Genomic DNA, 27,192 nt, shown 5'->3' with positions numbered 1-27,192 from the left:
ACACTACAGGGAGATAACTCTGTAATATCAGCTAAACGTTTTAATTACGTTGCGTTGTGAAGGCAATATAAAGCTTCTCAATGATCAAAATTAGTGTTTGTCAAACTGCTATATAACCAGTGTAATTTTTCTGATAAAACGCTTGGTTCAAAGTTTTTGAATTTTTTATATTTTTGTTAAAGGGCCAAAGTATATACTTTGTCAAAATTTTATGAAAATTAAACGAGCCAAATTAATTTTAGTGAAAATGTTGGGTACCACCTTAAGGTCCATCTATAAGTGAAATACAGATAAACAGGATTTCTTTTTTTTTTTTACAAAATTCATTATTTGTGGATACCATCTTTGAGGATCAAAAACAAGCTTCTGTTCATTATTTTTTTTTTAGAAATCCATGATATTCTAAGAAGGTTAAAACTTTTAAAACTTAAACCACAGAGTGAAATTAATGTTATCTGGCAGAAAAATTAAGTCAATTTATAAGTAAAATAAGGATAAACATGCTTGTTTTTTTTTCTAAATTTACTTCTGGATTCTCAGTGGCGGATCCAGAGGGGGGGGGGGGTTCTGGGGGTTGGAACCCCCCTTTTTTTTTGACTGATTAATGCATTTGAATGGGAGCATATAGTTGGAACCCCCCCCTTTACTCTGGGTTGGGAAACCCCCCCCCCCCCCCTTTTTTTTAAATGGCTGGATCAGCCACTGATTCTCTATCTTATGATCATTAATAAGCTTCTGTCCAAGTTTGGTAGAAATCCAAGATACTTTAAGAAAGTTATTTAAATTTCAAAAACTTTAACCACAGAGTGAATATTTGTGGATGCTGATGCAATGTAGGATTGTTATGTTTGCCTTTGTGACAAAAATCTCAGACTTGACAAAAATAGAAAACAGACATTAAATATGGGTATGAGATTATTTCAACACAATAACAACTGCTTTAATCACAGACCAGTTTTAGTGAATGTGTACTTCAGTGGTCCACTTTTGAAATGAAGTCTGATAATCTTTGGACCTACTTTAACAGGAAACATGCTCACTCACTCCGTCTGAATTTGAAGTCATGAACTCAAATGATATGATCGAGACTTTAGAAAGCCTTGTGTTTAAGAAATGTTAGAAGGTCCCATGTTTAAGAATGTTTGAAAGTGTCATGTTAGTCCCTTTCATGAATGTGACCTTCCGAATTAAACTATTTACCGGATTTGTTATCACATAAGCAACACGACGGGTGCCACATGGGGAGCAGGATCTGCCTACCCTTCCGGAGCACCTTAGATCACCCCTAGTTTTTTGGTGGGGTTCGTGTTGTTTATTCTTCAGTTTTCTATGTTGTCTCATGTGAACTATTGTTTGTTTGTTTGTCTTTTTTCTTTTTTAGCCTTGGCGTTTTCAGTTTATTTTGGATTTATGAGTTTGACTGTCCCTCTGGTATCTTTCGTCCCTCTTTTAGAAATAAAGATTGTGTTCTATAAATTCCTTCCCCTGTGATCATGGTGAGATCATAGTAAATGGCATGATGGAAAAACTTAGTCCAGAAACTTGTGGTGTAAAGTGAGTTTTTAGGACGACATCCAAAACATTTAAGACTTAAACCTTGACCCTGGCTTGAGATACCAGAGCCTATATTTACATATTTATATATGTAGATAAAGTTTTGTTTGTTCAAGGTTTAATTAAGTGGATAGATTCTTGTTGGAGAGTAAGGTATCGTATTACTGTCCTAGTCTAAAGCATGCACATGTATTTATCAAAGAAATCAAAATGTGTCAATATTTGATGAAGGTTTTTCAAACTTTTGGAACTTACCTATAATTCATTGTAATTGTTTTCATCAGGTTTAATATTTAAATTAAATTTGTGTAATTATGCATTTTGCCATTTTAGGGACAACTTTCGGAAATAATGATATATGGCCTCATTATTTTGTAAAAACAAGGATCTTTTTGTTGATTTCTAGCTCCAATTTTGTTATAAGGGTATAGAAGCTGAACATAACATGCATCTGTTGATTGATATCCAGTACTGGATTCAGTTAATTTTTTTCTGGTATTGTTTTAGGCTCCCGATTTGAGTACAACGATTTGAGTAAAATGTTATGGTAACAGTCGTGACAGTAGGCAATTGAATAAAATTACTAAGAATAAAAATTAAAAGTAAATATACAAATAAAATCATAATCATAAATGTGTATTCTATCGAATATTTCAAAATTTAATGCAGCACTTAGTACCGTAAAAAGAACTAGTATGAAATAACTCTTCTGGAAGTGGTCATTATAAGGGTGTTTCAGATAAAGGAGCAGAGTACAATAACCCTTAATTTGATGGCCCTGTAAAAGTGAAATTTCTTTAACTTAATTAAGTTGTTTGAGTAAATCTTTACAACTTGAAAGATAACTTAAACTATCTTTCACACTGGTAGGACACCTTTTTGGAAAATATAACATATGGCCTCAGTACTTTGTAAAAACATTAATTAGTAGAATCAGACTTATTATTTCTCAATCCCCCAAAAATATTGGCGGTTTTCTTGTTCAGTATACCTGTAAAATTATATATTTTTTGGTAGAATTAAAATTTTACGATTTCATGATGGTTCAAGGTTCCAACAGAGTACAGTAGAAGTAAGCATATATAGGTCACAGTACGGCCTTCAACAATGAGCAAAACCAATAGTCAATAGTCATTCTTTATTATATTTAAAAGGTCCTGACATCAGAAAATGGGAAACTTTTTACCAAAAAAAAAACAACAGGCGCCTGAGTAATATGTCGAACAAATATGACAGACTGCAACAAACGAATGACATTCATTAAATAACAGGCTCTTTTTCTGACAGACAAATTGTATCGTTATATAATTCTTTAGAATGTAAGTATAAGATTTGAAACACTTAACTGTCTTTGGTTTCTTACAATTGATATTGATCAACAATACCATTATATACATTACCATATAGGAAGTATAGAGATATTGATAGCTGAACACCTGGATGTTTACCTGTAAATTATTAAGCAGGTACTTGCTTTGAAGTATTTATGATGTTGTATTGTTACATGTACTACTTCTTGAATTGACTATAAATGACCTATTATGTCATAGTAAGTATATTAAATATACTTTTGCTTTAAATTATTTACACATTTTTCTCTTTTTATAATTTTTCATTAAATTTACTTCATTTGTTTCACAGTAGATAATTGAAAATTATGAATTTCATGTAATTGATCAGTAAAATAATTTTTCAAATGATAAAAAAAAATCACCAAAAAAGGGGGGGGGGATATCTCAACATACCAATTTAGAAAGCGACATCATGCTCAGGTTTAAAAACCACCTCAATTTTTATTTTTTTTTATTATTGCGTAAATCCCTATACCCATATATATATTTCATTGGAAAATCATAACCCATATATATTTCCCAGCTATCATACAATTTGTACATGACATCTTAATTAGATGTTTATAACCACAGGATCATTCATATTAATTATATAAAAAGACCATGTACACAATTGTGTACAAACATGTTAATAATAGTAAATAAATATTTATGACCATGATAGACATATAAATTTGTACCCTGGCATCGTTATATAATCTCTGAAATTGCACTACATGGAAATATTTAATGCTCCCTAAAAGTTGCAAATACATGATGGCATGTCTAATACCTTTATGTAAAAAGAGTCCCCCTGGTGTAAAAAGTAACAATTCATAATATTATACCATATACTTTTTAGGGAATATTGTATTTAAACTTTTGAAAGGCATGATCGTTTTGTAGGGGAAGGGTGTATTTGGTTGATATTCTGTTAATTATGTCTTAAATTAGATATCAAAATGAAATGCGTCTCGTGTAAACCTTGTACAAGAACCTTTCTGAATTTGGGTCTTCATTTCTCTTCAACTAATACTTTATATTATTCCAGTGTGTATTGTGTCAATTTGTTTGATGTGTTTGCATGAGCTTTTGATTTTGACATTTGATTACAGACTTTCTGTTTTGAATTTTCCTCAGAGTTCCAGTATTTTTGTTACAAAATGTAATGTTCTAACGTACAAAAGTTTAAAGAAATGTATCTATGACTAGTTTTTGAACTACTTATATCTATTATGAAATACTAAGTAAATAAAGAATACTTCCTCTATCTTACAAAGTATATATCATTATTTACTCAACAAATAATTTATAAATGAAAAATTTCATAATTGACACAAAGCCAAAAAAAATCAAATATCATATTATAGAAAAAGTCGTTATGTTATAATAAATCACTGAAAATAAGAAATCCCAAACATCCCGGTTGTATAACATTGAGCCCTTTAATAGTGAAAACAGAAATTACTTTATTCTATCTTAAATGGTTAAAAAAGTGTCCACCTTAAAATATATTACTTTTCCACTTTGTAAATTAAAAGGATACAAAAGCTTTCACTGTACCACAAAATGCCACTTTTCCACTTTGTAAATTAAAAGGATACAAAAGCTTTCACTGTACCACAAAATGCCACTTTTCCACTTTGTAAATTAAAAGTATACAAAAGCTTTCACTGTGCCACAAATTGCCTGACTCTAAATATATTTGTATGATAATTTATGACCCATTAGAGAATCACTTTGTACAGAGTATATCTTTCTGCATAAACAGTGTATACACTGTGTCATGCTATCTGTCTCTCACAAATACAAGATAATTAATTTTCAAGTCGACAGGTCAAAGTTCATGCATTGGATATTTTATTAATTTCTAAATGATATATTATCTTTAAATTGCATGTTGGATTAAGTTCATAGTCTAGGTATGATATATTTATATTTTTTATTGCTTTGTATAAATTTTATCAAGTAAATAATTCTTCTAGTGTATGAAATTTAAATCCTGAAAATTTATTTATTTCTAAATGCTATTAAAGAGGTCTTGCATGTACACTTCTATACCAGATTTTTATTTAATTTATGTTAGGTTCATATCATCAATGTCTAAATAGAAATTCTTAAAACAGTGTCAATAAACTATTGTAAAGAGTTGTGTCCCTTTGAAATATTAATCATATAAAAAAGTACATTATTTATCAGTTTGCATTGTAAGCACTTTCATGTGTACAATTCTTTCCAGTTTAATTTATTTATGAAATTGACCTAGCTGTATATGATTTTCTTGAGAAAAAAAACAGTCCGTGCTGACCAACTTTAAAAAAAATGAGTTATGCCCCTTAAAAAATTTACTGTCTGGAAAATTACATTATATAAGTGCTATATTAACCAGGATTTTCCTTAAATATTTATATAAAGTTTTGAAGAACAAAAATAAAATTATTTTGAGTTATTGCCCATGGGTAGATATGTACAATGTTGTGAACCTTTGAACTCTTCCTATTATTATATTGTATCTGAATAGTGCATTGTAATGGCTCAAATAAGCTCTTGGGATTATATTGGTGTCTCGGGTTGATACGGATGCGATATTGAAAAAGCCATATGATATTCTCTATGTATATGATGTAGGGTCATCATGGCTTTTTCAATATCACATACCATATCAACGGTTCATTCAACCTATGCCAACATTTTGAAATTTAGGTATAAAATTGTATGAAAAAATGTTGGCATAGGTTGAATAATTTGTAATAGATTAAGTGTTATAAAAACATAAATTAATTAGGGGCTAATCAATTTACAACCAGTTTAAACCTACCGTTAAAGTGTACACAATATACACTCTTTTACAAAAAGTAGGTATAATTGTGTATGTTGCAGTGATTTCTATTTCATATATAGGAATTAGTTTAAAATTAATATAATGAAATAATGAGGGAAAAAAAAGAATTTTATGGATTTTTATTAAAGGAACAATCATCTAGTCATAATTAATATCTATCAGTGTCATTCTCATGAATAATATAAAATATATCATCAAAATATTAAATTTAATATAAAATAGTTTTCTTCAAATACAATGACATAATACACTATTGAAACTCGTGTATTTAATAAATACTGCCGCGTGTAAAATATCTATTATAAATGGTAACTATTACAAATGTAATTCCAACACATACATAGAAGTAGACAAATTTCACTAATATGATTGTCTCAAAAGTCATACTATATAATATGATATGATGCTGCATCTGCACAATCAACTGGTGTCATGTTATCCTTTGGTCTCTTAGGAAAGTTTCACAAAGATATCTCAGGAGTAAGACATGTCTTAGGATGGTTTTACGGTATATTCTAGTCCTTAGTGGGCTTTACAAAGTGGTCCTTTTTTACATTTTCTAAAGTTGGTCACACAGTAAGGACTTTTTTTTAGTAATTTTTCAAATTATCTTATTAATATCTAAATTATCAATTCGGATGATGAAGTTCCAAATAAGAGACACAAAATGTAACCATAAATCACACAACACAATATAATAAACAAAAACAAACACAGAGTACTTTAATGTTTTAACTAAAATAAAGTTAATTAAGGGTGTACTGTCCAACTGGAAAGTCGCTGCCTTTAAATGAACCAAAAAATCATTCTATCTAATATTTATTTTAAATTTTATATTGCAAAATTAATTTGATTATAAAAAAAAATCTGTTGAAGTATCATGGTATATTTGTATATGTTGTTGCTTGTTGAAGTATGTTACATATTAAATACAACAAAATAATGAACAAAAATTTTATAAAAATTTGCACCAATGAAATAGATTTTTAACTCTTGTTTTCTTGAGTATTGTTTTATTTTAAAAGTGTTTAATTTCAGAAATTTAGTCTATTTTTTTATTAAGAATTTTATGTTTTTTCAACAAAATTTTACTAGTATCAAGGATTCTATTTAACTGTTTTTGTCCTTTAAGAATTTTTTTACTTATTCATTTTTTACTACAACACAATTTTGCAAATACTTTATTTTAGTTTCTGAATTTTCAAAGAGTAAAATTTTAATGCTTAAATATACTGACTGTATTTTACCTTTTATTAATTAATAATTACTATAACAACACCTATTGTGTTTTGTTTGTAGGCATAGGTTGAATATATTTTTATCAAATGTTGGCATAGGTTGAAGACACCATATCAACGGTGTGTGATATTGAAAAAGCCATATGATATTCTCTATTTATATGATATGGGATCATATGGCTTTTTCAATATCACATACCATATCAACAGTGTGTGATGATATTCTCTATTTATATAAGTTTTTTTGGTTTCTGAATCTCTTGATTTCAGTTCATAAAATAATTGTCATTTTTACACTTTGTGTTATATCTTTGTCCTAAATATTACTTTTAGAAGAAGAAAAAATAATTGATGTTTAAATTATATGGATATTGCTTTTTGAAATTAAAAAAAACCATTATACTAGCTTATTATATTGGTTAGTTTTATTGAAAAATATATTTTTGAAAAAATATAATAATTTACGAGACGTGTGTTTTTGATATGACTAGTTATGTTAAATAAGTTTTTATTTCTCCCTGGGGGCAAAATTGTAATAACTTGTCAGTCAGTCATCAAGACTTTAAAAGTAATAAAATAATTTGAACAACAAACCCTACCTACCCTAAATCAATAAAACAGAACAGGAGGTCATGTCCAGTCATATTACAATCAAATATTATAATCATTTTACATTGAACTGATGATTCAAAGTGAGTAGACTTGCTACATGTCCCTTCCTTATTTTTTTAATTTTTTTTTAATTTTGTCCCTTTTACAATTTTTATGCTCTCTCTAAGTATATTGGCAGTTTTCAGGAAACATATAAATTATAGTAAGGAAGAAATAAAAGAAATGTAATAGTAGCAAGTCTTAAGAAAGAGAGTAGAAATACTTGTTTCAATTGTAGCAAGTTTTTCATTAAATATTATTTTATTGTTTAGAAATAAATTTTATAATTAACTTTATTGCAAAAGTTAACCCCTGACCGGTTAAAATGCAAACTTAATATACAAGCAGGGACTTTCTATACTAAGTTAGTATAGAAAGTCCCTGATACAAGTGACAAGAATCAAACAATACATGACAATTAAGAGTGTTAAAAAAGTCAAGTTGATATTATAATTATAGATTATCGTTGATCATCTCAACGAGATTGATTTTCTCGCTTGAGCTGGTACAGCGAAAGTGAGAAAAGCAATCGAGTTGAGATGACCAATGATAATCTGTTTATCGCTATTTTACCTATGACGACGTTGTCAATTTCATGTCAATTTGGTTAGCAACGCCACGTGGCCTCCTTAGTTTCTAGCAATAATTTTTCCATCTCAAGCGAGAAGCATGATATGAAAATTATCACAAAAAAAGATCAAAGGAAAAATGCACAAAATAGGGATAATAATAAATATAAGTATATAGATATTGACCAATGAAAATTTATAGTAACAAATCATTAGCACTGGACTTCTGATTGTTAAAAATAGTGTAAACCAACTTATTTTCACGGATACTTTATTTCTTAACACATTTCATGGTGATTTATTTCAAGATTGTAAAATTTACTTGATGGAGATAAAAAGGAAAAATTCAAGTTTTACATATATGCAAGGATTTTTATTCATGTGATTTTTCTACTTTTGAAAAAAAAATTGTGTACAGCGTGTAGAGGAAAAAAAAACTACTATGGATTAATCATTGTTTGTTGGCTTCCAATTCCAATTTTGCATATATAGTGGACATAGAGATAATGAATCATAAATGAAATGATCAACAAGGTACAAATTTATCATAGGTACGAAGGAAGACTTTGGCAATGCCATGCTATCAAATATCCAGGAAAATACCATTATTCATATAGCTTCAAACATAATTATTCACAAAAAGATTTTTTATAGCTGACTATGCAGTATGGGCTTTGCTCATTGTTGAAGGCTTATAGTTGTTAATTTCTGTATTATTTTGGTCTCTTGTGAGAGCTGTCTCATTGGCATTCATACATCTTCTTTTTTTGTAATTTATAGTATACACCTATTGACTGGGTGTGAGGGTAATAGCAAGTTTGTTGTCCCTGAGGTACCAACTATTGCTCGAGGCAAAGCCGAGAGCAATAGTTGGTATGCGAAGGGACAACAAACTTGCTATTACCCGCACACCCAGTCATTAGGTGTTTTATTATACTGAACAACACAGCCATTAAGTATTTTATATATATACCAAATCAATAATTTTCTAAAAGTGTATATATATATATCATCTGAAAGAAAACAAAAATGTCACATAACTTTATATGCACATGATGAACTATACTTTTTTTTATAATTCGTTTTGTATTAATAAATATTTCATTAATTTCAATCAAGACAAGAAATACTTATGCTTCTGTGCTTAAAAAAATTCTAGCTAAAATACACCAAACGCAAATTCACTTTTTATATACGGAGAGCGAACCCATATTAAGAATAAGGTACTATATTTTAGATCTTTAAAAAATTCCCAGTGAAGATTTTTTTTTCTTTTTTATAATTGCTTCTTATAATTGAAATTACAATCAACACAAACAGATTCCACCGTTTACAATATTAGCGGGAGTTTGACGTTGCAAAGCATACGTAACCAAGCAGAGTAGTCAATGACATCATTATCGTCCAATGAAAAATAAGCATGAAAAGTACGGGAAAGATGATTATGAAACTATTAACCGGTGTAATAGTCTTTGAAACTATTGACTGGCAAATGGTTCTGTGGAATGAAATAGTACAACTATTTCATTACTTTTTATACAGAAAAAACACACTGAAGTATAATAATAAGTACTGTTAAATTAACCGAACTTTACATTTAAGGTGGCACCTAACACTACAGGGAGATAACTCTGTAAAATCGGCTAAACGTTTTAATTACGTTATTTTGTTAAGGGAATATTAAGCTTCTCAATGATCAAAATCAGTGTTTGTCAAATTGCTATATAACCAGTGTAATATTTCTGACAAAATGGTTGGTGCAATTTTTTTTAAATTTTTTATATTTTTGTCAAAGGTTCAAAGTAAATACTTTGTCAAAATTTTATTAAAATTAAACGAGCCAAATTAATTTTAGTGAAAGTGTTGGGTACCACCTTAACCAAAGACTTCATTTAGAACATTAATTTCATTTGATATACATATATAATTACTTGTTTGGTTTTCTCTAAATATTTGCCAATTTAAAATATAAAAGACTTTCCTAAAAAAAAATGTTTTTGAAGAAATTTTCTCCCATTTAGTGATTTCTTTCCAACCTGTTAATGCTTATGTGAATAAAGTAGATTTAAACTGTGAGAAAACTGGTACATACATAAATAATTGATTTCTGTAAGGTAATAGATCAATTGATTTTGATAGTTTATCAAATAGTTGTCAATATTATGTACATAGGTATGACATTAAGTTTCATTCATAAAACTAGTATGGTGGTCTGTCAAACAGAAATGGAAGTTTCATTTAAAACATTAAGAATTCTTTTTATTTTTCATTGGTAATGATTTTCGTGAATTGAAGAAGACTTGCATTTTCTTTGGTATTTGATTTCTTGATTTTGCCAATCTCTAATTCTAGAGCAGCTATATTCTTTTTTTCTTTAATAACTATATTCTTGTATTATGAATATAAATTTATAAAAAAAACAAAATGGATAGTCTTGTATATAACTTTCAATATTTACCCCAAAAACCATTGTCAGGTGTTGATTGTAGGGGTATTGTAAAGTCCTGACTATTGAAAAACAAATAAAAGATAAACAAAAAAACAAAAACAAAAAGTCTAGAGAAAAATTGTGAATTGTTGAACATTTGAATTTGAATTTCAACTGTGCATGTACCCACAAAAATGTTGAAAATTGGTATTAAACAAATAAAACTGAATCCACAGTACTAACAGTCATTCCCAAGGTCAATCAGACATGTGGGAATGTCCAGTAATATATGGTTTGGTCCAGTAAATTTTGATCAATTACTGGACCAATTAACCATCTTGTAGATGTAAAAGGATTATAATACTCATAGTGTAAGTGATTTCTATAACACTGACTGGACCAGTTATGCTTGAACAATTACTAGACAAAAATTATAACCTGTCGACTGAGGTCCAAAATTCCATCAAAAACTGCTGTTGCGTTGCCGTCTCTTCTTATTAATATATTTTTGTCCATTAAGTATATGGTCTTGACAGTTGTAATGTCAGTTTGCTGTCTATCCATATGCATGCTTCCCAAATTTCTCCATCGTATATCCGAAAACTAGCTGACATCCTCTAACTTTTGTTTGCCTCAATCAAATGTTATAAAACATCTGTTTACACAATGCTTATTACAACAAATCTCAAACCAAGACTGAATGTTGGTGGTGTAACTTTTACTATTCTTGTAATATGTACCTTTTTAAAATCTTGTTCAAGATGGGGCATCATTCTCCATAAATACTCTTCCTTATATACAATTTTGCATATTTATACTTTCAGTTTTACCATGTGGAAGAAAATATTAGCTGCTGTGTTAGGTATACTGGTGGGATACTGGTTAATAGATGATTTTGATCCAGGTTAGTACACTTAGCATCCCCATTCTAACTGTGGATGTTGTTATGTCATCTATACATACATGCATTGACTTTGTGCCTTCATCAAGTTATTTCGCCGTATGCATTCAAATGGAAGCATGAATGTTTTTTTCCTTGTACTCTGCCTTATCCAAGAATATAGATATAAGAAGATGTGGTATGAGTCCCAATGAGACAACTCTCAATCCAAGTCACATTTCACTGTCTGAAATCATAACCAATTAAAGAATCATTAGGTACATAGATTAAACTGCCTTGACACTAGTATAAGCTTTCCCCTTTAGAGAGAGGATCCCTGGTATGTGAGCTTCCTCATTAAAAGCTCTTTATTATAATTATTACAGGGAAGTAAACAAGAGTATGATGTATCATATCATTTTTTCATAAAAGTCGCTATAGAAACCAATAACCTAAAAACTCATCCTAAATTTTCAAATTATTGTTCCTGTAATATTGACTTTGAAGTTTGGTAGCATTCCATCGTCAAATAGCTGATCTTCAGATGCATTGTGATTAGTTTAAGTAATTTGAAATCATTTGTTTAAAATTTCATTTGTATGATATTATATCAATCAGTATTGTTCTTTTATCTACATGTAATGAGAAAGTCTGTAAGGCAATTTGTCTTGATTATAATATAGAGGAAACACTATAGTATAAGTTGACTAAACTTATGATATCTAGTACTGAGTCGTATTACTAACTCAACTCTGTGTGACATCTAGGGCAGTCTTTTGTCTGAATACTTAAGATTTGCTGACTTGAATATATAAGTACTTTTTATGCCCCACCTACGATAGTAGAGGGGCATTATGTTTTCTGGTCTGTGCGTCCGTTCGTCCGTCCGTCTGTCTGTCTGTTCGTCCGTCTGTCCCGCTTCAGGTTAAAGTTTTTGGTCAAGGTAGTTTTTGATGAAGTTGAAGTCCAATCGACTTCAAACGACTTCAACTTCGTACACATGTTCCCTATGATATGATCTTTCTAATTTTAATGCCAAATTAGAGTTTTTACCCCAATTTCACGGTCCACTGAACATGGAAAATGATAGTGCGAGTGGGGCATTCGTGTACTGAGGACACATTCTTGTTCATCAATGGGAGAACTCCGACAATGACATTAACAGATTAAGGAGGAACTGTCAAAGAAGAAAGATGAACGGGTACAGATCCCAGGTTTGGAGAAAATAGGCTGAATTGTTCTTAATGGTAGAAATAGTTTATAGAGAGGGATAAAATAAAAATAACAAATTTATACCAAAACAAAGTCTATATTTATATCATAAATGGACAAAGCCAATGTTAACAAACTTATTTCAACTGAAGAATTGGAGGGCTTGAATTACAAGTGATAAATATTGATATTAATGTTGTCAATGAAAGTTTGTTCTAAATTTATCCCCATATATAATTTAGTGGGGGGAAACAATATATAACACCTTTCTTATAAACATACAATTATAAAAAAATAAAAAAAAGCAGATGTTTACATCCCCTATGCTATTTTGCCCTTGAATTTGTTTATATTAAATCTGGTATTAGTCATTAGGTAACTGTGAAAAAAAGCACATCCTGTTAGAGACATCAACATTAAGGAAGATGTGGGTTTTGGGTGTTTCATTATCACGTTTGAAGAAAATGGTAATTTTTGAAATCTCAAGAAGAGATTTTATATGAATTTATAGGGTTAAATATACTTACCATGAAATTACATTTATATTATATAGAATATGTTTGCTTTCACAACATGTTCTCATCGCAATTAACTAGGTGATTAAAAATTACATCCATGAGATGTACTCACCTACGTCATAGTTCACCTGTGTAACATACACTAGCTTTAGTTTTAATTTGTCGTTTAATTGAATAATTTCAATTAAGTGAACAAAAAACTGAATTTATTCCAGGGGTGGTGGTGGATTGTGGTAAGTATATTTAACCCTATAAATTCATATAAAATCTCTTCTTGAGATTTCAAAAATTACCATTTTATATGAATTTGGTTAAATATACTTACCATGAAATTACATTTATATTATATAGAATATTTACTGATTAACAAGCAGTATTTCATTTGGTGGAGGATAAATTCTCTCACACACATACAATTTCAACATATAAAAAATTATGTGAAATTTTTTAAAAAGTAACTCCATTAAATTTTGTAAATACGGATATTAGTAAAAACCGAAATTACTGAATTTATTATACAATGAAGCTATGCTGCATAACTATATGTATCAATGGCAAACTTTGCAGATTGTATAAATACAAGTATGCAAAATTAATAGACTTGATGTAGAGTTGTCTCAATGGCACTCACATGTATATATATACCCCATCTTTCTATATCTGATGAATAAATAATCTGCAGGTCAGTATAGAAATAATTATATTAAAGCTCCTTCATTATGAGCTAAATGTGTTGTAATATTTATGCAACAGTAAATAAGCATTTATTTCTGAATAGGTTGTTCTTGTTGCTTGTACAAATCGACAAGAAATAATCCAACCTTAATTTCATTACTTTCCACTTTGAAACTTAAGTTTATTTGGAAACATTATTATCTTTCTTTAACTTTCCATTGTTTTCTCTATATTAATATAATAACAGATAATATATGATTGCTGTCATCTTTTGATAACCTGATCAATATCACATCTTTCGAAATAAATTCTTTTCTACTTAATTAAAGAATTATAATCAATTAAAATATACTTTGTAAATAGGTGTCCTTAATACAATCAAAGTTTATTAAAGACTCAAACCAAAGTTGTTTCATGATTATGCTAAATCTGGATTAATCTTTAAACTTTTTTTAAAGTTATAGTCCCTGAGAATTTGCTTCTCTGCTAGATATACTACTCTTAATATTTTATAGATTTAGAATAAAATATTTTCATCAAGAGAAGTCTTGTACTATTGTATAACGACAATTCTCTAAACTGACTTAATTTTAAAAATCTGATAAAATTTCTATGAGTGGTAGAACCTTTGAATACAATGTCTACCATTTCAACCATGACCAATATTTTTGTTTTGTATTGGACTACTCAAGTGTAAAAATACAGAAATGGACAAATCAGTGGAAAAGTTTCAGTATACATGTTTCCATTGATATACTGCTTCCACAGAACATTTGGATGTTGAGCTGAATTAAAGCCATGATTGTTGTCCTTATAAGTCCAAAAAGAATGCTAACAGATGATTTTCTCCAGCTATGAAAAATCTGTCTAAAATAAAATGTTTTGATATTTCTAATTAACATTTGACAACGGTTAACTTTCTAGAATATCTTGCCATGTACAGTTCCAAATTTAAAGAAACAAAAATTTGACATAATGAACAACTCTTGTATGTTGCTCTTGATAATTGTTTATATTAATTTCAGAAATTATTTCGCTATCAGAAATACTAAAATGCAACTTGTCAAATATAGTTCTATAGTTGTATTTAAAGAAAAACACTTGTTTGGCAATATGGAAAACACTTGTACTAACTTGCAGTATCCTTAAGTGTTCTTAGTTATTTCAGAAATGGTTTCACTATCAAAAATGCTCATTTTATTTCTGTCTTGGTTCACCTCATCTGAATCCTATACATTCTGATATGATTTAATATATATCAACCAAACAGCTTTTGGTAGTATTTTGTGACTTCAACCCAGTCATTTGGTTAACTTAGTCACTCGGAAGAATTTTGCATTTGTCCCCAGATTTGGCAAAAACAAAATTAATGTGATTTAAATAATCACATCTTTCAAAAAACAAAATTGAATCAAAATTCAAAGTAATTGTTTAAAATAAACACATTTCAATTTTGTGTAGCATATTCTTGCATAAGATACTAACTCTATGCTATATATTTATATTATTCTGGCTGGTAATATGGAAATTGAAAAGTGAATAATTACCATCAATTCCGAGGTTAAAATCACATGCATTCGGAAACCTTCCTGCATATAGATAATACACAACTTGACTTTGACCAGACTAGATTTTTGTAACTTTATGCTTATAATGAGCAAAAATAAAAAATAAACAGTGACATTTTAATATTTAGGTATAAAATTAAGAAAATGTCTCGCATTTGATTTGATATAATCATGGAATTATCATACTATATTTTACTTCCATGTACTATTCTTAGACTATTGAAAGCTATTTGCTAACTATTAATCAGTCTTTTAAATAAATTGCTTTTCCTACATTTTGCTGTTAGATTAACTGCTTCTACACTGGTGCTAAAATTTGAGAACCAACTGAAATGTATATATATTATATGTTTATATTGGTACATCATGTGTTACTCCAAAAAAAAAAACCTCTTCTTTTTTTCTGCATCTCGTAAAGACTGACTAAATAAAAGGTTTATATAAAGATCTGTATAATAGATAGTTTCAAATTTTGAGAACTACTTCAATTTCCTAGACCATGTCTAGCATTTTAAATAAATCCTGCATCCACAATGCTTTAAATCTTATTTATTTATTTACCAATATTTTACTAATTTTTTTTTTTTTACAAGATCTAAATTAATGATAATCTTGTTTCTATAAATCAGCATATTTGAGTCCTCTATACTTCAGAATTCTGAATCAATATTTAACTCTAGGAAAAACAATGTGTAGCCATTGCATAAACTGTTGGGTTCTACCAATCTCACATTAAGAATAAAACAGACCCAATGAATGAATCCTTATAGCAGAAACTTGCCCATCTGTTGGCATTGCTTAGAAAACTTAAGATGTAAATTAAGGCATAATTTTCTATCTTAAAAAGAGCATCCAAACTCCTTTTGCTTTCATGATTGGAAGATATATGTATAATTTGACAGTGATTCCCATATAGTGAGGGTAAGATAGTCTCTTAAGTCTTACGTTATCACCTCTTTTTTGTGTACTCAAAACAAAACAGAATTAGTACATATTATATTTAATAAATGCATTGGCAATGTACACTCTGAATTATGTAATCAATACATAAGCCATTACCTTGAATGAGTCTTTGTGAAATGCATCATGGCATCCCCTAAACTCTTTATTCAATAGACAATCTAATGTTTACATAAAAACATATAAAAGCCTTTGTTTCCTTACTGCCGACAAAAACAAACAATTGGTTATAGCAGTTCATACTTATAATATTCATGTTCTTCTTGTCATAAGTAAACTGACCATGAAATTTAATATTAGTAAAAAGAGTTGTCACAAGCTATCAACTGTATTTAGAACAGTGCTCCATTCTTACTGTCTCCATGTCTGTTAGAGCATTGGAAAATTATTTATCAGTAAAAAAATTAATTAAATATTTACAGCAATTTGCTGTTCTGGAAAAATATTTCAGGCTTCTAAGAATTACTGTCCTGATTTAAACTGGACATATTTAAAAGAAGTATGTATTGGTATGCTTAAACTACAATCACATTTGTATTGTACTAGATAACAATGTATCATTTTAGTGTCTTTAATATCTGTCTTGACTATTTCCAGACACTTGTTCAATATATTTTCAATATGAGCAAATATGTTAATTGACTAAACTGTTGGTTCATCACAAAAAACAATGTGCAACCAAATATTAGCTATGCTTGTGTTGTTTTAAAATATAATAAAAGTAGACATAATGTTCCCTGGGTGGAAGGATGTCTAGAAAAGTCGGATAGACCTGGACTTAAGTTCACTTAAGTCTGATTCTAATTTATTTTATTTGCAACAATCATCCACGTGCAATTCTATGCTCCATAAATATCAATGTGCAATCAATAAATAGTTATGATTTAATTTTATGTAAGATATCAAATCTGTATTTTATTAGAATGAATGCAACTTATAGATTCTAAATCATGCATGTTGTTCTAGTTCCTATGTTTCCTGTATGAAACATGTCAACATTAATCAAATAGACTTGGGCAAAATCCCTATTCTATTTTAAGTCTATATAGTGATCCATTGAGCACGTTTTATTTTCAATAAATATGGTTTATGTTCCCTGAATGGAAGGTTAACCAAATAAACATCATCAGTTGTGGGCAAAATCCCTATTCTGATTGTGATGTATTTATCAACTGTTAAAACAGTATCACTGTTGGTCTACGCTCCCTGTATGGAACGTTTTCCAAATAAAACAATCAGAAATGGGCAGATTCCCTTTTCTGATTGAAATTTATTGAACCAATTGAGGTTCTAGTCACAATAGTGGTATACGCTCCCATACGGACGTTATCCACATTAAAATAAATTAATCAGATCTGGTCAAAATACCTATTCTGATTTAATAGTTATGTGTTTACACAGTCTCGTGTACCAGGTGTACACGTAACAGACTGCAAATTGTAAACAATCGAACCAATATTGAGGTTCTAGTGACAATAGTGGTATACGCTCCCATACGGACGTTTTCCACATGAAAAACAATCAGATCTGGTCAAAATACCTATTCTGATTTTAATATAGTGATATGTTTACACAGTCTCGTGAACAGACTGCAAATTGTAAACAATCGACTTTATCCAAACTTTACACTCGACCCGTTTCGTAGCATTGCTCTAATGCAGTGAAAAATCCGGTCAGCTGAGCGTGAAAAAAGAAATAAACATCCGTTTAAATATATATCTTTTTAAAAACGTAGCACTCACGTAACATGTCCGATTTTGACAGCTAAATTCTGCCTTTCCTCGGACCCGATTTAATGTTTGAAAATGGCGGCTAAACAAAGGTCATTTTCTATGTCGTCGTATTTCCAGACTCGTAAGCTGTAAAAATGACGAAAACGTGCATATCAGAAACTTGACAGAAGCGCTGTATTCTGATTCACATTAAATTAATCGTATACCGATATTCCGAAAAACAAATAATGTCTTTTATAAAACATAAGGATTTTCAACAGTAAACTGTTAAAAATCCTTGCCGACGAGAAACATGCGTTCTCTTGAACGCAAAAATTAAAACTAAAGCTAGTGTATGTTACACAGGTGAACTATGACGTAGGTGAGTACATCTCATGGATGTAATTTTTAATCACCTAGTTAATTGCGATGAGAACATGTTGTGAAAGCAAACATATTCTATATAATATAAATGTAATTTCATGGTAAGTATATTTAACCAAATTCATATAAAATAGAAATAAAAAGCAGACAATCGAATTAATTGATGTGAAAAACTGATAGTCACCAAATCAGGTATGAAAATACCAATACCTTGTAGGGTAAATACATCATTTAGAAAGGTGTGGGTTTTTGGTGGTTTCATTCACAAAATTATTATGTTTTGCAATAAAATGGACAGTGGTATATCTGATTATTAAGTCACCTAGTTAAATGTAAAAATACAAAACCTGTTAGACTGAAAACTTTTATATTAAAAGAAAAAAAAGGTTTGGATCAATTATATTAATGTTTTGTTGGTGTATTGAAATAACTATGGTTTGAACCTTCATGTTTGACTGAAAGATACTGAAGTAATTCTTCAGTGTTAAATTTGAGTAAACAATCTAATGCATCCATTCGTCTGTCTGTCCCGCTTCAGGTTAAAGTTTTTGATCAAGGTAGTTTTTGATGAAGTTGTAGTCTAATCAACTTGAAACTTAGTACATGTACACATATGATCTATTTTAATGCTAAATTAGAGTTTTTATGCCCCACCTATGATAGAAGAGGGGCATTATGTTTTCTGGTCTGTGAGTCTGTCCATCCATTTGTTTGTCCGTCCCTCCGTTCGTTCGTTCGTCCATCTGTTCCGCTTCAGGTTAAAGTTTTTGGTCAAGGTAGTTTTTGATGAAGTTGAAGTCCAATCGGCTTCAAACTTTGTACACATGTGTCCTATGATATGATCTTTCTAATTTTAATGCCAAATTAGAGTTTTTTCCCAAATGTCACAGTCCACTGAACATAGAAAATGATAGTGTGAGTTGGGCATTCATGTACTGGGGACACATTCTTGTTAAAACATGCATTTCACGGTCCACTGAACATAGAAAATGATAGTGTGAGTGAAGCAACTGTGTACTACAGACACATTCTTGTTTTGTTAAAATTGGAAACAACAGGTAAAAGTAAAGATTAAAAATTATGTTTAAAAAAGCAAAAAATATTTGGTGTTGATTCTAACTTTAGTTTCATTTTTCTTCCAGATTTGTTGAAAGGAAAGAGAGTTCTTATAACTGGAGCATCAGCAGGTATAGGAGAACAGATGGCTTATCACTATGCAAAGATGGGAGCCAATGTAATTGTTACTGCTAGGCGAGAACAAAAACTACAAGAGGTATTACTAGATTTAGGAAGATGTGGTATGTGTGCCAATGAGACAACTCTCCATCCAAATAACAATTTATAAAAGTAAACCATTGTAGGTCAAGGTACGGCCTTCAACACAGAGCCTAGACTCTCACTGAACAACAAGCTATAAAGGGCCCTAAATTACTAGTGTAAAATGATTCAAACAGGAAAACCAATGATCTAATCTTTATAAAAACAAGAAACTAGTTCAGTTTGGTTCTGATTGTACAAATCTTGTGACCTCCCTTTTTGACCATCATTGCCAAAAGCAAAAGCAGGCCTAATAACTACTTGACTAGATCTTAGATGAAGCTGTGATAATTCGTTGACTTAAATTAAGAAAAAATATAGCATGTAATTTCCACCTTAAACATGTTTTATATATTTTGAAATGTTTTTATTACATGTATTGTCAGAGGAAATTGAAAGGAATGGTTTTAACGAAAATTAAAACTGTCATTATGTATTTGGGTAGCTTTATTTGTATGCAGTCCCCATTTACTGATATAAAAATGATTTATTTCTCATTTCTGTTTATAGCTCAACAATTGCAATTGTAAATGCACACAAAATTTTCAAAATTTACAAAATATAGAGAACAATAAAAAAAAACTTTAGTACAGGGAATTAAAGTTTGTAAGAATATGAAGAAGTTGAGGCTAAATGAGCATAATAGTTTATTTTAACACAGATGTAAGAGTTCATTATAGTTGTATAGAAATTGCTTTTTTCATTCAAAATATACCCTTAAATAAAATATGTATATTTTTCAGGTTGTTGCTAAATGTAAAGAACTGGGCCGACCAGATGGAATTTACCATTATATATCAGCTGATATGAGTAACCTAACTTCTACAGAACTAGTCATAAGGGTATATTGTAGTGCAAAAACTTTATATTGATATCTTAGAATTGTACACAGAACTATCACCATTCCCACTTGAATTGTTTCAGTAGTAGGGGAGATAACTCTAAACAGTCGATAGTACAGATAAAGTTGATAATTACATTATTTGTTGTCAAGTTAATGTGACATGATTATAATATTCATTTCACCATGAATTGATAAATTAAGGATAAATTGCACATGATTTTTTCACCAACTTGCACAGAGCATGGCGAATAAATAAGCTTCAAGATGGTAAATACTTACAAATATGTTACAAAAAAAATTAAAGTTTACCACCTTAAACAAAATCAAAATTTGAAATTAAAGGGGGTAAAAGACAACACCATGGACTACAGCAGTATACAAAATACTTGATAGAAACTGACTAAAAGTCTGAAGAACACAAAACCCACAAAAAAGGTTTAACTCCTGTGTTCCAAAAGAGAACTCGCGTTCTGTTGCTTGTGTTACCCATGATAAGTACAAATGCTAATTTTCATTTGATAGATAGCTTAAATTCTAACAAACAAGCCATAAGTGTATTCTATAATGCAAAAAGCAATATAAATTTACTAAATGGATAATAGAATTGTTACTATTAGATTAAGGGGAGATAAATCTTAACAAATGAAAGTATACAAATGAAAAAAATCTTATTGCATAGAAAAGTAGATTTTTGCTTCAAATAAAAAAAATATAAAAAAATCTTTCTTTAATGTATACCATTGTTCTTGAATGTTATTTATGTTTATTTTAGGAAGCCCATGTCAAGTTGGGAGGAATTGATTACTTAGTATTAAATCATATCATCGTGATTCCGTTAGGCATGTGGAGAGGAACTGTGGATAATCTCACACGGATGGATAAAATTGTGGATGTTAATTATAAATCTTATGTACATCTCACGTCTCATGCATTACCTCTATTGGAAGAATCTCGTGGAAGTATTGTAGTCGTGTCTTCTTTAGCAGGTATGATATAAATCTTATGTACATCTCACGTCTCATGCATTACCTCTATTGGAAGAATCTCGTGGAAGTATTGTAGTCGTGTCTTCATTAGCAGGTTTGTAAAATATCATAGGACACTTGCTGTAGTTTTATTACTATTTGTTGGATACCAATTTCATGGATTTTGTGACAAATAGGTACACCAGGTTGTGAAAGTACAAATTACTATTGGCATAGGTTATACAAAATAAAATATGAAAAGTATAAAATTGAGAAAGGAAATGGGGAATATGTCAAAGTGACAACAACCCGACCATAAAACAGATATATCTTTTTTTCCATCAATCTATGAAACCTTGTATCCATGAAACATAAATGTATCCCACAGTTAACTCATTGATGATTGTTCTTTGCTGCTTTAGTGCAAAAGTTTTGTCATGTGTCATGAGCAAACACAACTTCAATAAAAGATTAACAAAAATTACCATTGTATATCTGATTATCTAAAATTATCATTAAGGGGGCTCGCGGGTCTTAATATAAGATTTGTTTATATTTTTCTTAAATGAACTTTATCTTACAGTAAATAGAAAAATAAAATAAAAAAAATGGGTTCACCATTCATTTGTGCTCACAATCTGCCTTTGTAAGAAGCAAACATTTTTGTAAAGGTGCTTTTTTCTGTTGAACTAATAGGAGAAATAAAGGTTGTATCAAAATAAAAAAAGAAATTTATTACAGAAATCACTCAAATTTTACAATAGTTTAGTTTAAGTACAGCTTATTTGGAAATTATAATAAAACATATAGGTCAACAATCAGTGCAAAAAGATGTTTCAATTTTAATGCCAAAAAATGGCATTTTTCCACCAAAGGGAGATAATTTGGAACTTTTTCAATGATTTATACATTTTAAATGTTATCTGGGGCCAACATGAATAGATTTTTTTTAATGATTTTTGTACCATATGATAAAGTAACAACTACTAAAGGTAATAAATAAAATTTGTAATGAAAAACAAATGTTTTTTTTTTCTTCTGATTTTATACCCTCAAGCCTCATTAATTGTGCCATCCACCAACAACAATGAGGAGCTCATTAGTTAGGATTGGTCTCATATTATTGTATGTGTGAAGTGTATATTTTTATTGAATTTGTACATAAATTGCATACTTTCAAAACATTTCTTGTTTTTTGTTACCTCCCTTGTCACAATATTTGAATTATTTTATTTGCAAATAAAATAACTCAGTCATTTTCAGATGTTTAATCTATGTAGCTCAGCCATTTTCTGTTGATTATTCCTCTGCAGAGATTGTATTATCTCCCTTGTCACAATGTTTGATTTATATTATTTACAGCCATTTTCAGGTGTTTATTCTTCTACAAAGATTGGATTATCTCCCTTGTGACAATGTTTGAATTAATTTATTTACAGCCATTTTCAGGTGTTTATTCCTCTACAAAGATTGAATTATCTCCCTTGTGACAATGTTTGAATTATTTTATTTACAGGTAAAGTAGCTCACCCATTTTCTGGTGTTTATTCCTCTATTGTATTATCTCCCTTGTCACAATTTTGAATTATTTTATTTATAGGTACAGTTGCTCACCAATTTTCTGTTTATTCCTCTACAAATATTGTATTATCTCCCTTGTCACAATGTTTGAATTATTTTATTTACCAGTAAAGTAGCTCACCCATTTTCAGGTGTTAATTCCTCTACAAATATTGTACTATCTCCCTTGCCACAATATTTGAATTAATTTATTTACAGCCATTTTCAGGTGTTTATTCCTCTGCAAAGATTGGATTATCTCCCTTGTGACAATGTTTGAATTATTTTATTTACAGGTAAAGTAGCTCAGTCATTTTCTGGTGTTTATTCCTGTATTATCTCCCTTGTCACAATGTTTGAAATATTTTAATTTCAGGTAAAGTAGCTCAGCCATTTTCTGGTGTTTTTTCCTTTACAAAGATTGTATTATCTCCCATGTCACAATATTTGAATTATTTCATTTTCAGGTAAAGTTGCTCAGCCATTTTCTGGTGTTTTTTCCTCTACAAAGATTGTATTATCTCCCATGTCACAATATTTGAATTATTTCATTTTCAGGTAAAGTAGCTCAGTCATTTTCTGGTGTTTTTTCCTCCTCAAAGGTTGTATTATCTCCCTTGTCACAATATTTGAATAATTTCATTTTCAGGTAAAGTTGCTCAGCCATTTTCTGGTGTTTATTCCTCTACAAAGTTTGCATTAGATGGATTTTTTGGAAGTATTCGACAAGAATTTGCTCTAAGGAACTGTGATGTGTCAATAACTTTATGTGTTATTGGCTTAGTAGGTAAGTCAAATATGTCGTAATTGTAGATTATCGTTGATCATCTCACCAAGATTGATTTTCTTGCTTGAGCCGGTACAGCAAAAGAGAAGAAAAGCAATTGAGTTGAGATGACCAATGATTATCTGTTTATCGCTATTTTACCAATGACTAGGTTGTCAAAATTCATTAGGAATGCTTGCCCCCTTATTTTTTAGGGATAATTGTCTATCTCAAGCGAGTAGCATGATATGAAAAATTATCACAAAAAAAGATCAAAGGAAAAATGCACAAAATAGCAATAATCCTAAATGGTGCTAAATACATATATATTGATTATTTGTTGTTTGTAATGGTTGAATTTTCTAAGGATTGTTAAGTTAAATGTTAACAAAAAATTCAACAAAGACACATTTTCTTTAGGTTGAAATATCAAAATTTGGTTAAAAATAGAAACAAAAATTGATATGCACAAAATTTATCCACAAAAATTGTCAGTATCTAAACTCACTCAATTCAGATTATTCTATTAATTTGTACAGCTTTATATTCCTGTCTCAAGAACAGTAAGATAGTTCATATCTGGAAAACCAAATCTTAATGATTTAACGTTTAATTCTAGCATATGCTTTTTGTTCTTGATCTCATTTTTATGGTTCCGTTGTGCAAGTATTTCAATCAAATTATTTCATTTTGAGTAATAGCACAACTATTTTTGGCATAAAGAATGATTGCCAATTGAGCATGTCTTTCAGACCATGTTCACTTGACCATATCCTTTCTTGTTCACCTCTGTTTTTCAAACACTTTTTGGTGACAGTTCACTAGCTTGTATGGGGTGTATCAAATGTATTTAGGTGTTATTTAAAAATATGAAGATATGAACTTAAATTTTTATTATTTTTGTTACTTTTGTCTGTTTTGAATTTGATGTTAAATTATCTTTTTTTTCTCACTTATTTTCAGGTACAGAAAGTGCTATATCAGAATTGAGAAATTTTGGACAACATTTTTTACTTAAATACATAAAAGCTGCTGAACCTCCAGATGCTGCCTATGCAATAATAAGAGGCGGAGCTTTACGAGCGAGAGAGATATATTTTCCTTATATGGAAACAAGAGTATTGACATTGTTACGAGATTTATTGCCAAGGACTGTGGACTATATAAACAGATGGGTCTACACAACAAGTTGAAAATGTGTTCTGTAAAAAATATTTTCTAGTCAAATGTACTTGTTAAAGCTTGCAATGTGAATTATTGTTCATCACTGCAGTAACGAGTCCAGTCCAAACATATGAAATCCTCTATACTCATAGCAATAGAAAATAGAGTTTTAGAGAAAATTCGATATTTAGTTATCTCCCTTGACTAAATTATCTCCCTTGACTAAGTTATCCCCCTTGACTAAGTTACCTTGTGGTGACTATTTAATATGCTAGCTTTTAGTCAGTAGAGCTATATGTTTAGTTTCGTTAACACGGGCTACATGATTTTAAAGATTTAAATGTTTTTATTTGAGATCACAGTTTTACTCGGGTTACTTGTCTCTTACACTTTGCTAAAAAAAACAATAGCTCATATTTTACTGATAAATTTCTGGGTTTCAAAAATACTTAGATCTGAAATCCAGATAATTTTATAAGGGAGTCTAATAGAAACAAATGAAAATATAGTGCATTTAAAAAAAAAATTAGTAATCTTTATACCTTCTATCCAATTTGTCACTTGTCACTTATGTTATTGTCCCTTAGCCAACTAGTTAATCCTCAAAATCACATGTAAAGCAAGAATCAGCAACTTAAAAAAAATATTATATTGTAAAATCAAATTCAAATTTGTTTGCTGAACAGGCAAAATATAATATGCAGTTATGTATTAAATACAGCTTTTTTATGTTATGCAACTGTTATGAATTCAATATGTTTTGTGTACTTTTGGAATGACTGTCATGTGCTTAAGTAAAAAATCACCCAAAGAACAATATAGCCTAACTTATATGTTATTTTTGTTCCTAATAATATTGCTTACCTAATTTTGTTACTGCTTATGTCAAATATTGTAAATTGGTTGAAATTTAAAAGTAAATTAAGATGAAAAAATTTCATGTTTGACCCATACTAATTTAAAATTGCATCGGTAGGGGGAGACCTTAAAACCTTACTACGAAGAAATGCACAAATTTAAATTCCTTTGACATAGCAATTTGACCGTCGGTGGAAAATGAAAGACAATTGAAAAAATAATAATTTTTTCCCTTTAGATTTTGATCAATTAATCTCTAAAGAAGGATTTTTTTTGAGGGGCATTTTATAGTAGGTTCAATTTTAGCTACAGGGTATTGAATCAATGTCTAACTATATTTCTACATAGTAATGCTTATGGTTGATATTTTTTAGAGGTTTGAGAATTAATAAAGAAATGTTAATTTTATAGAAGAAAAAAGATAATAGACATGTCCTCAATTATTGTAATGTTGATTTATTGTATGTACAAGGCTCTGGATGGAGTTTACAGAATAAACATAATGAGCTAAATAAATGGCTAACAAAACAAAGAATAAAGACAAATTTGACCAAGAAATAAAGATTAGAGAGAATCAGGCTCACAAAATAATTAATAAGGAATAATGTGTGAAATAAATAAAGAATAAACCTTCCCTTCCAAACTCTTTATGAAACCAAACGCCATAAATTTTTCAAAATATTGTAACGAGGTTTTATATTTGTATAAATAAATATTTTAACTCATAATGCTGTTAAGGAAGCTGGCTTGTCATGTTTTGGATTTTTTGTCAGATTTTCGGAATCCTCTGGTTTTATCCATTTGAATGCCTTGAAAAAAGTTGCCCGGTGACCCCCATTTTTCTTTTTGTAAATCTTTTACATGTATGATGATAAGCCATCTGTTAAAGTCTTATAAAATTTTAATTATTTTTTAATAGTTTTTGAGAACTTTAACTTGTGATAAAGCTATGAAAAGTCAAGAGAGAATATTTTCCCGCCAAAATTTCCATGGCTAATATCTCAAAAACAAGCACGATGACCTATATATATTTTTTTGCTCTTTTGATTCCTTAATTAATCCTCTGTCAATATAAACTAATGTTTTGAAAAGTTAATTACTTTGAAACTGAGAAGCAAACTCCCTTAAGTAAACTTGATTTCCACTTGTCCATACAACAAAGGTCATTTTGTTCCTTTTGCTCTTTAGTATGCTTA

At 29.6% G+C, this 27,192-nt stretch overlaps 1 protein-coding gene across 16 annotated transcripts in view; it reads left to right on the top strand.

Moving 5' to 3' along the window:
* The window catches only part of LOC139496231 (hydroxysteroid 11-beta-dehydrogenase 1-like protein), a 98,720-nt gene extending 72,115 nt beyond the window's left edge, over positions 1-26,605 (top strand). For 14 of the 16 annotated variants that reach the window (XM_071284712.1, XM_071284713.1, XM_071284711.1 and 11 more), the window contains 6 exons: positions 11,438-11,517; positions 19,665-19,795; positions 20,583-20,681; positions 21,456-21,669; positions 23,858-23,995; positions 24,938-26,605. In XM_071284712.1, coding sequence (XP_071140813.1) covers positions 11,438-11,517; positions 19,665-19,795; positions 20,583-20,681; positions 21,456-21,669; positions 23,858-23,995; positions 24,938-25,167 — 892 coding nt within the window. In that variant the 3' untranslated portion in view covers positions 25,168-26,605. Of the gene's footprint in view, positions 1-2,979; positions 3,021-3,072; positions 3,104-11,437; positions 11,518-19,664; positions 19,796-20,582; positions 20,682-21,455; positions 21,670-23,857; positions 23,996-24,937 lie in introns of those variants that run through there. The other 2 variants (XM_071284723.1, XM_071284725.1) reach the window with 2 other exon arrangements.
* Positions 26,606-27,192: the final 587 nt, after the last annotated feature.

This window comes from Mytilus edulis, chromosome 11 (genome assembly GCF_963676685.1).
Source record: "Mytilus edulis chromosome 11, xbMytEdul2.2, whole genome shotgun sequence".
In the NCBI taxonomy this organism is placed as follows: Eukaryota; Metazoa; Mollusca; class Bivalvia; order Mytilida; family Mytilidae; genus Mytilus; species Mytilus edulis.
This window is presented reverse-complemented; position numbering and strand designations above follow the sequence as displayed.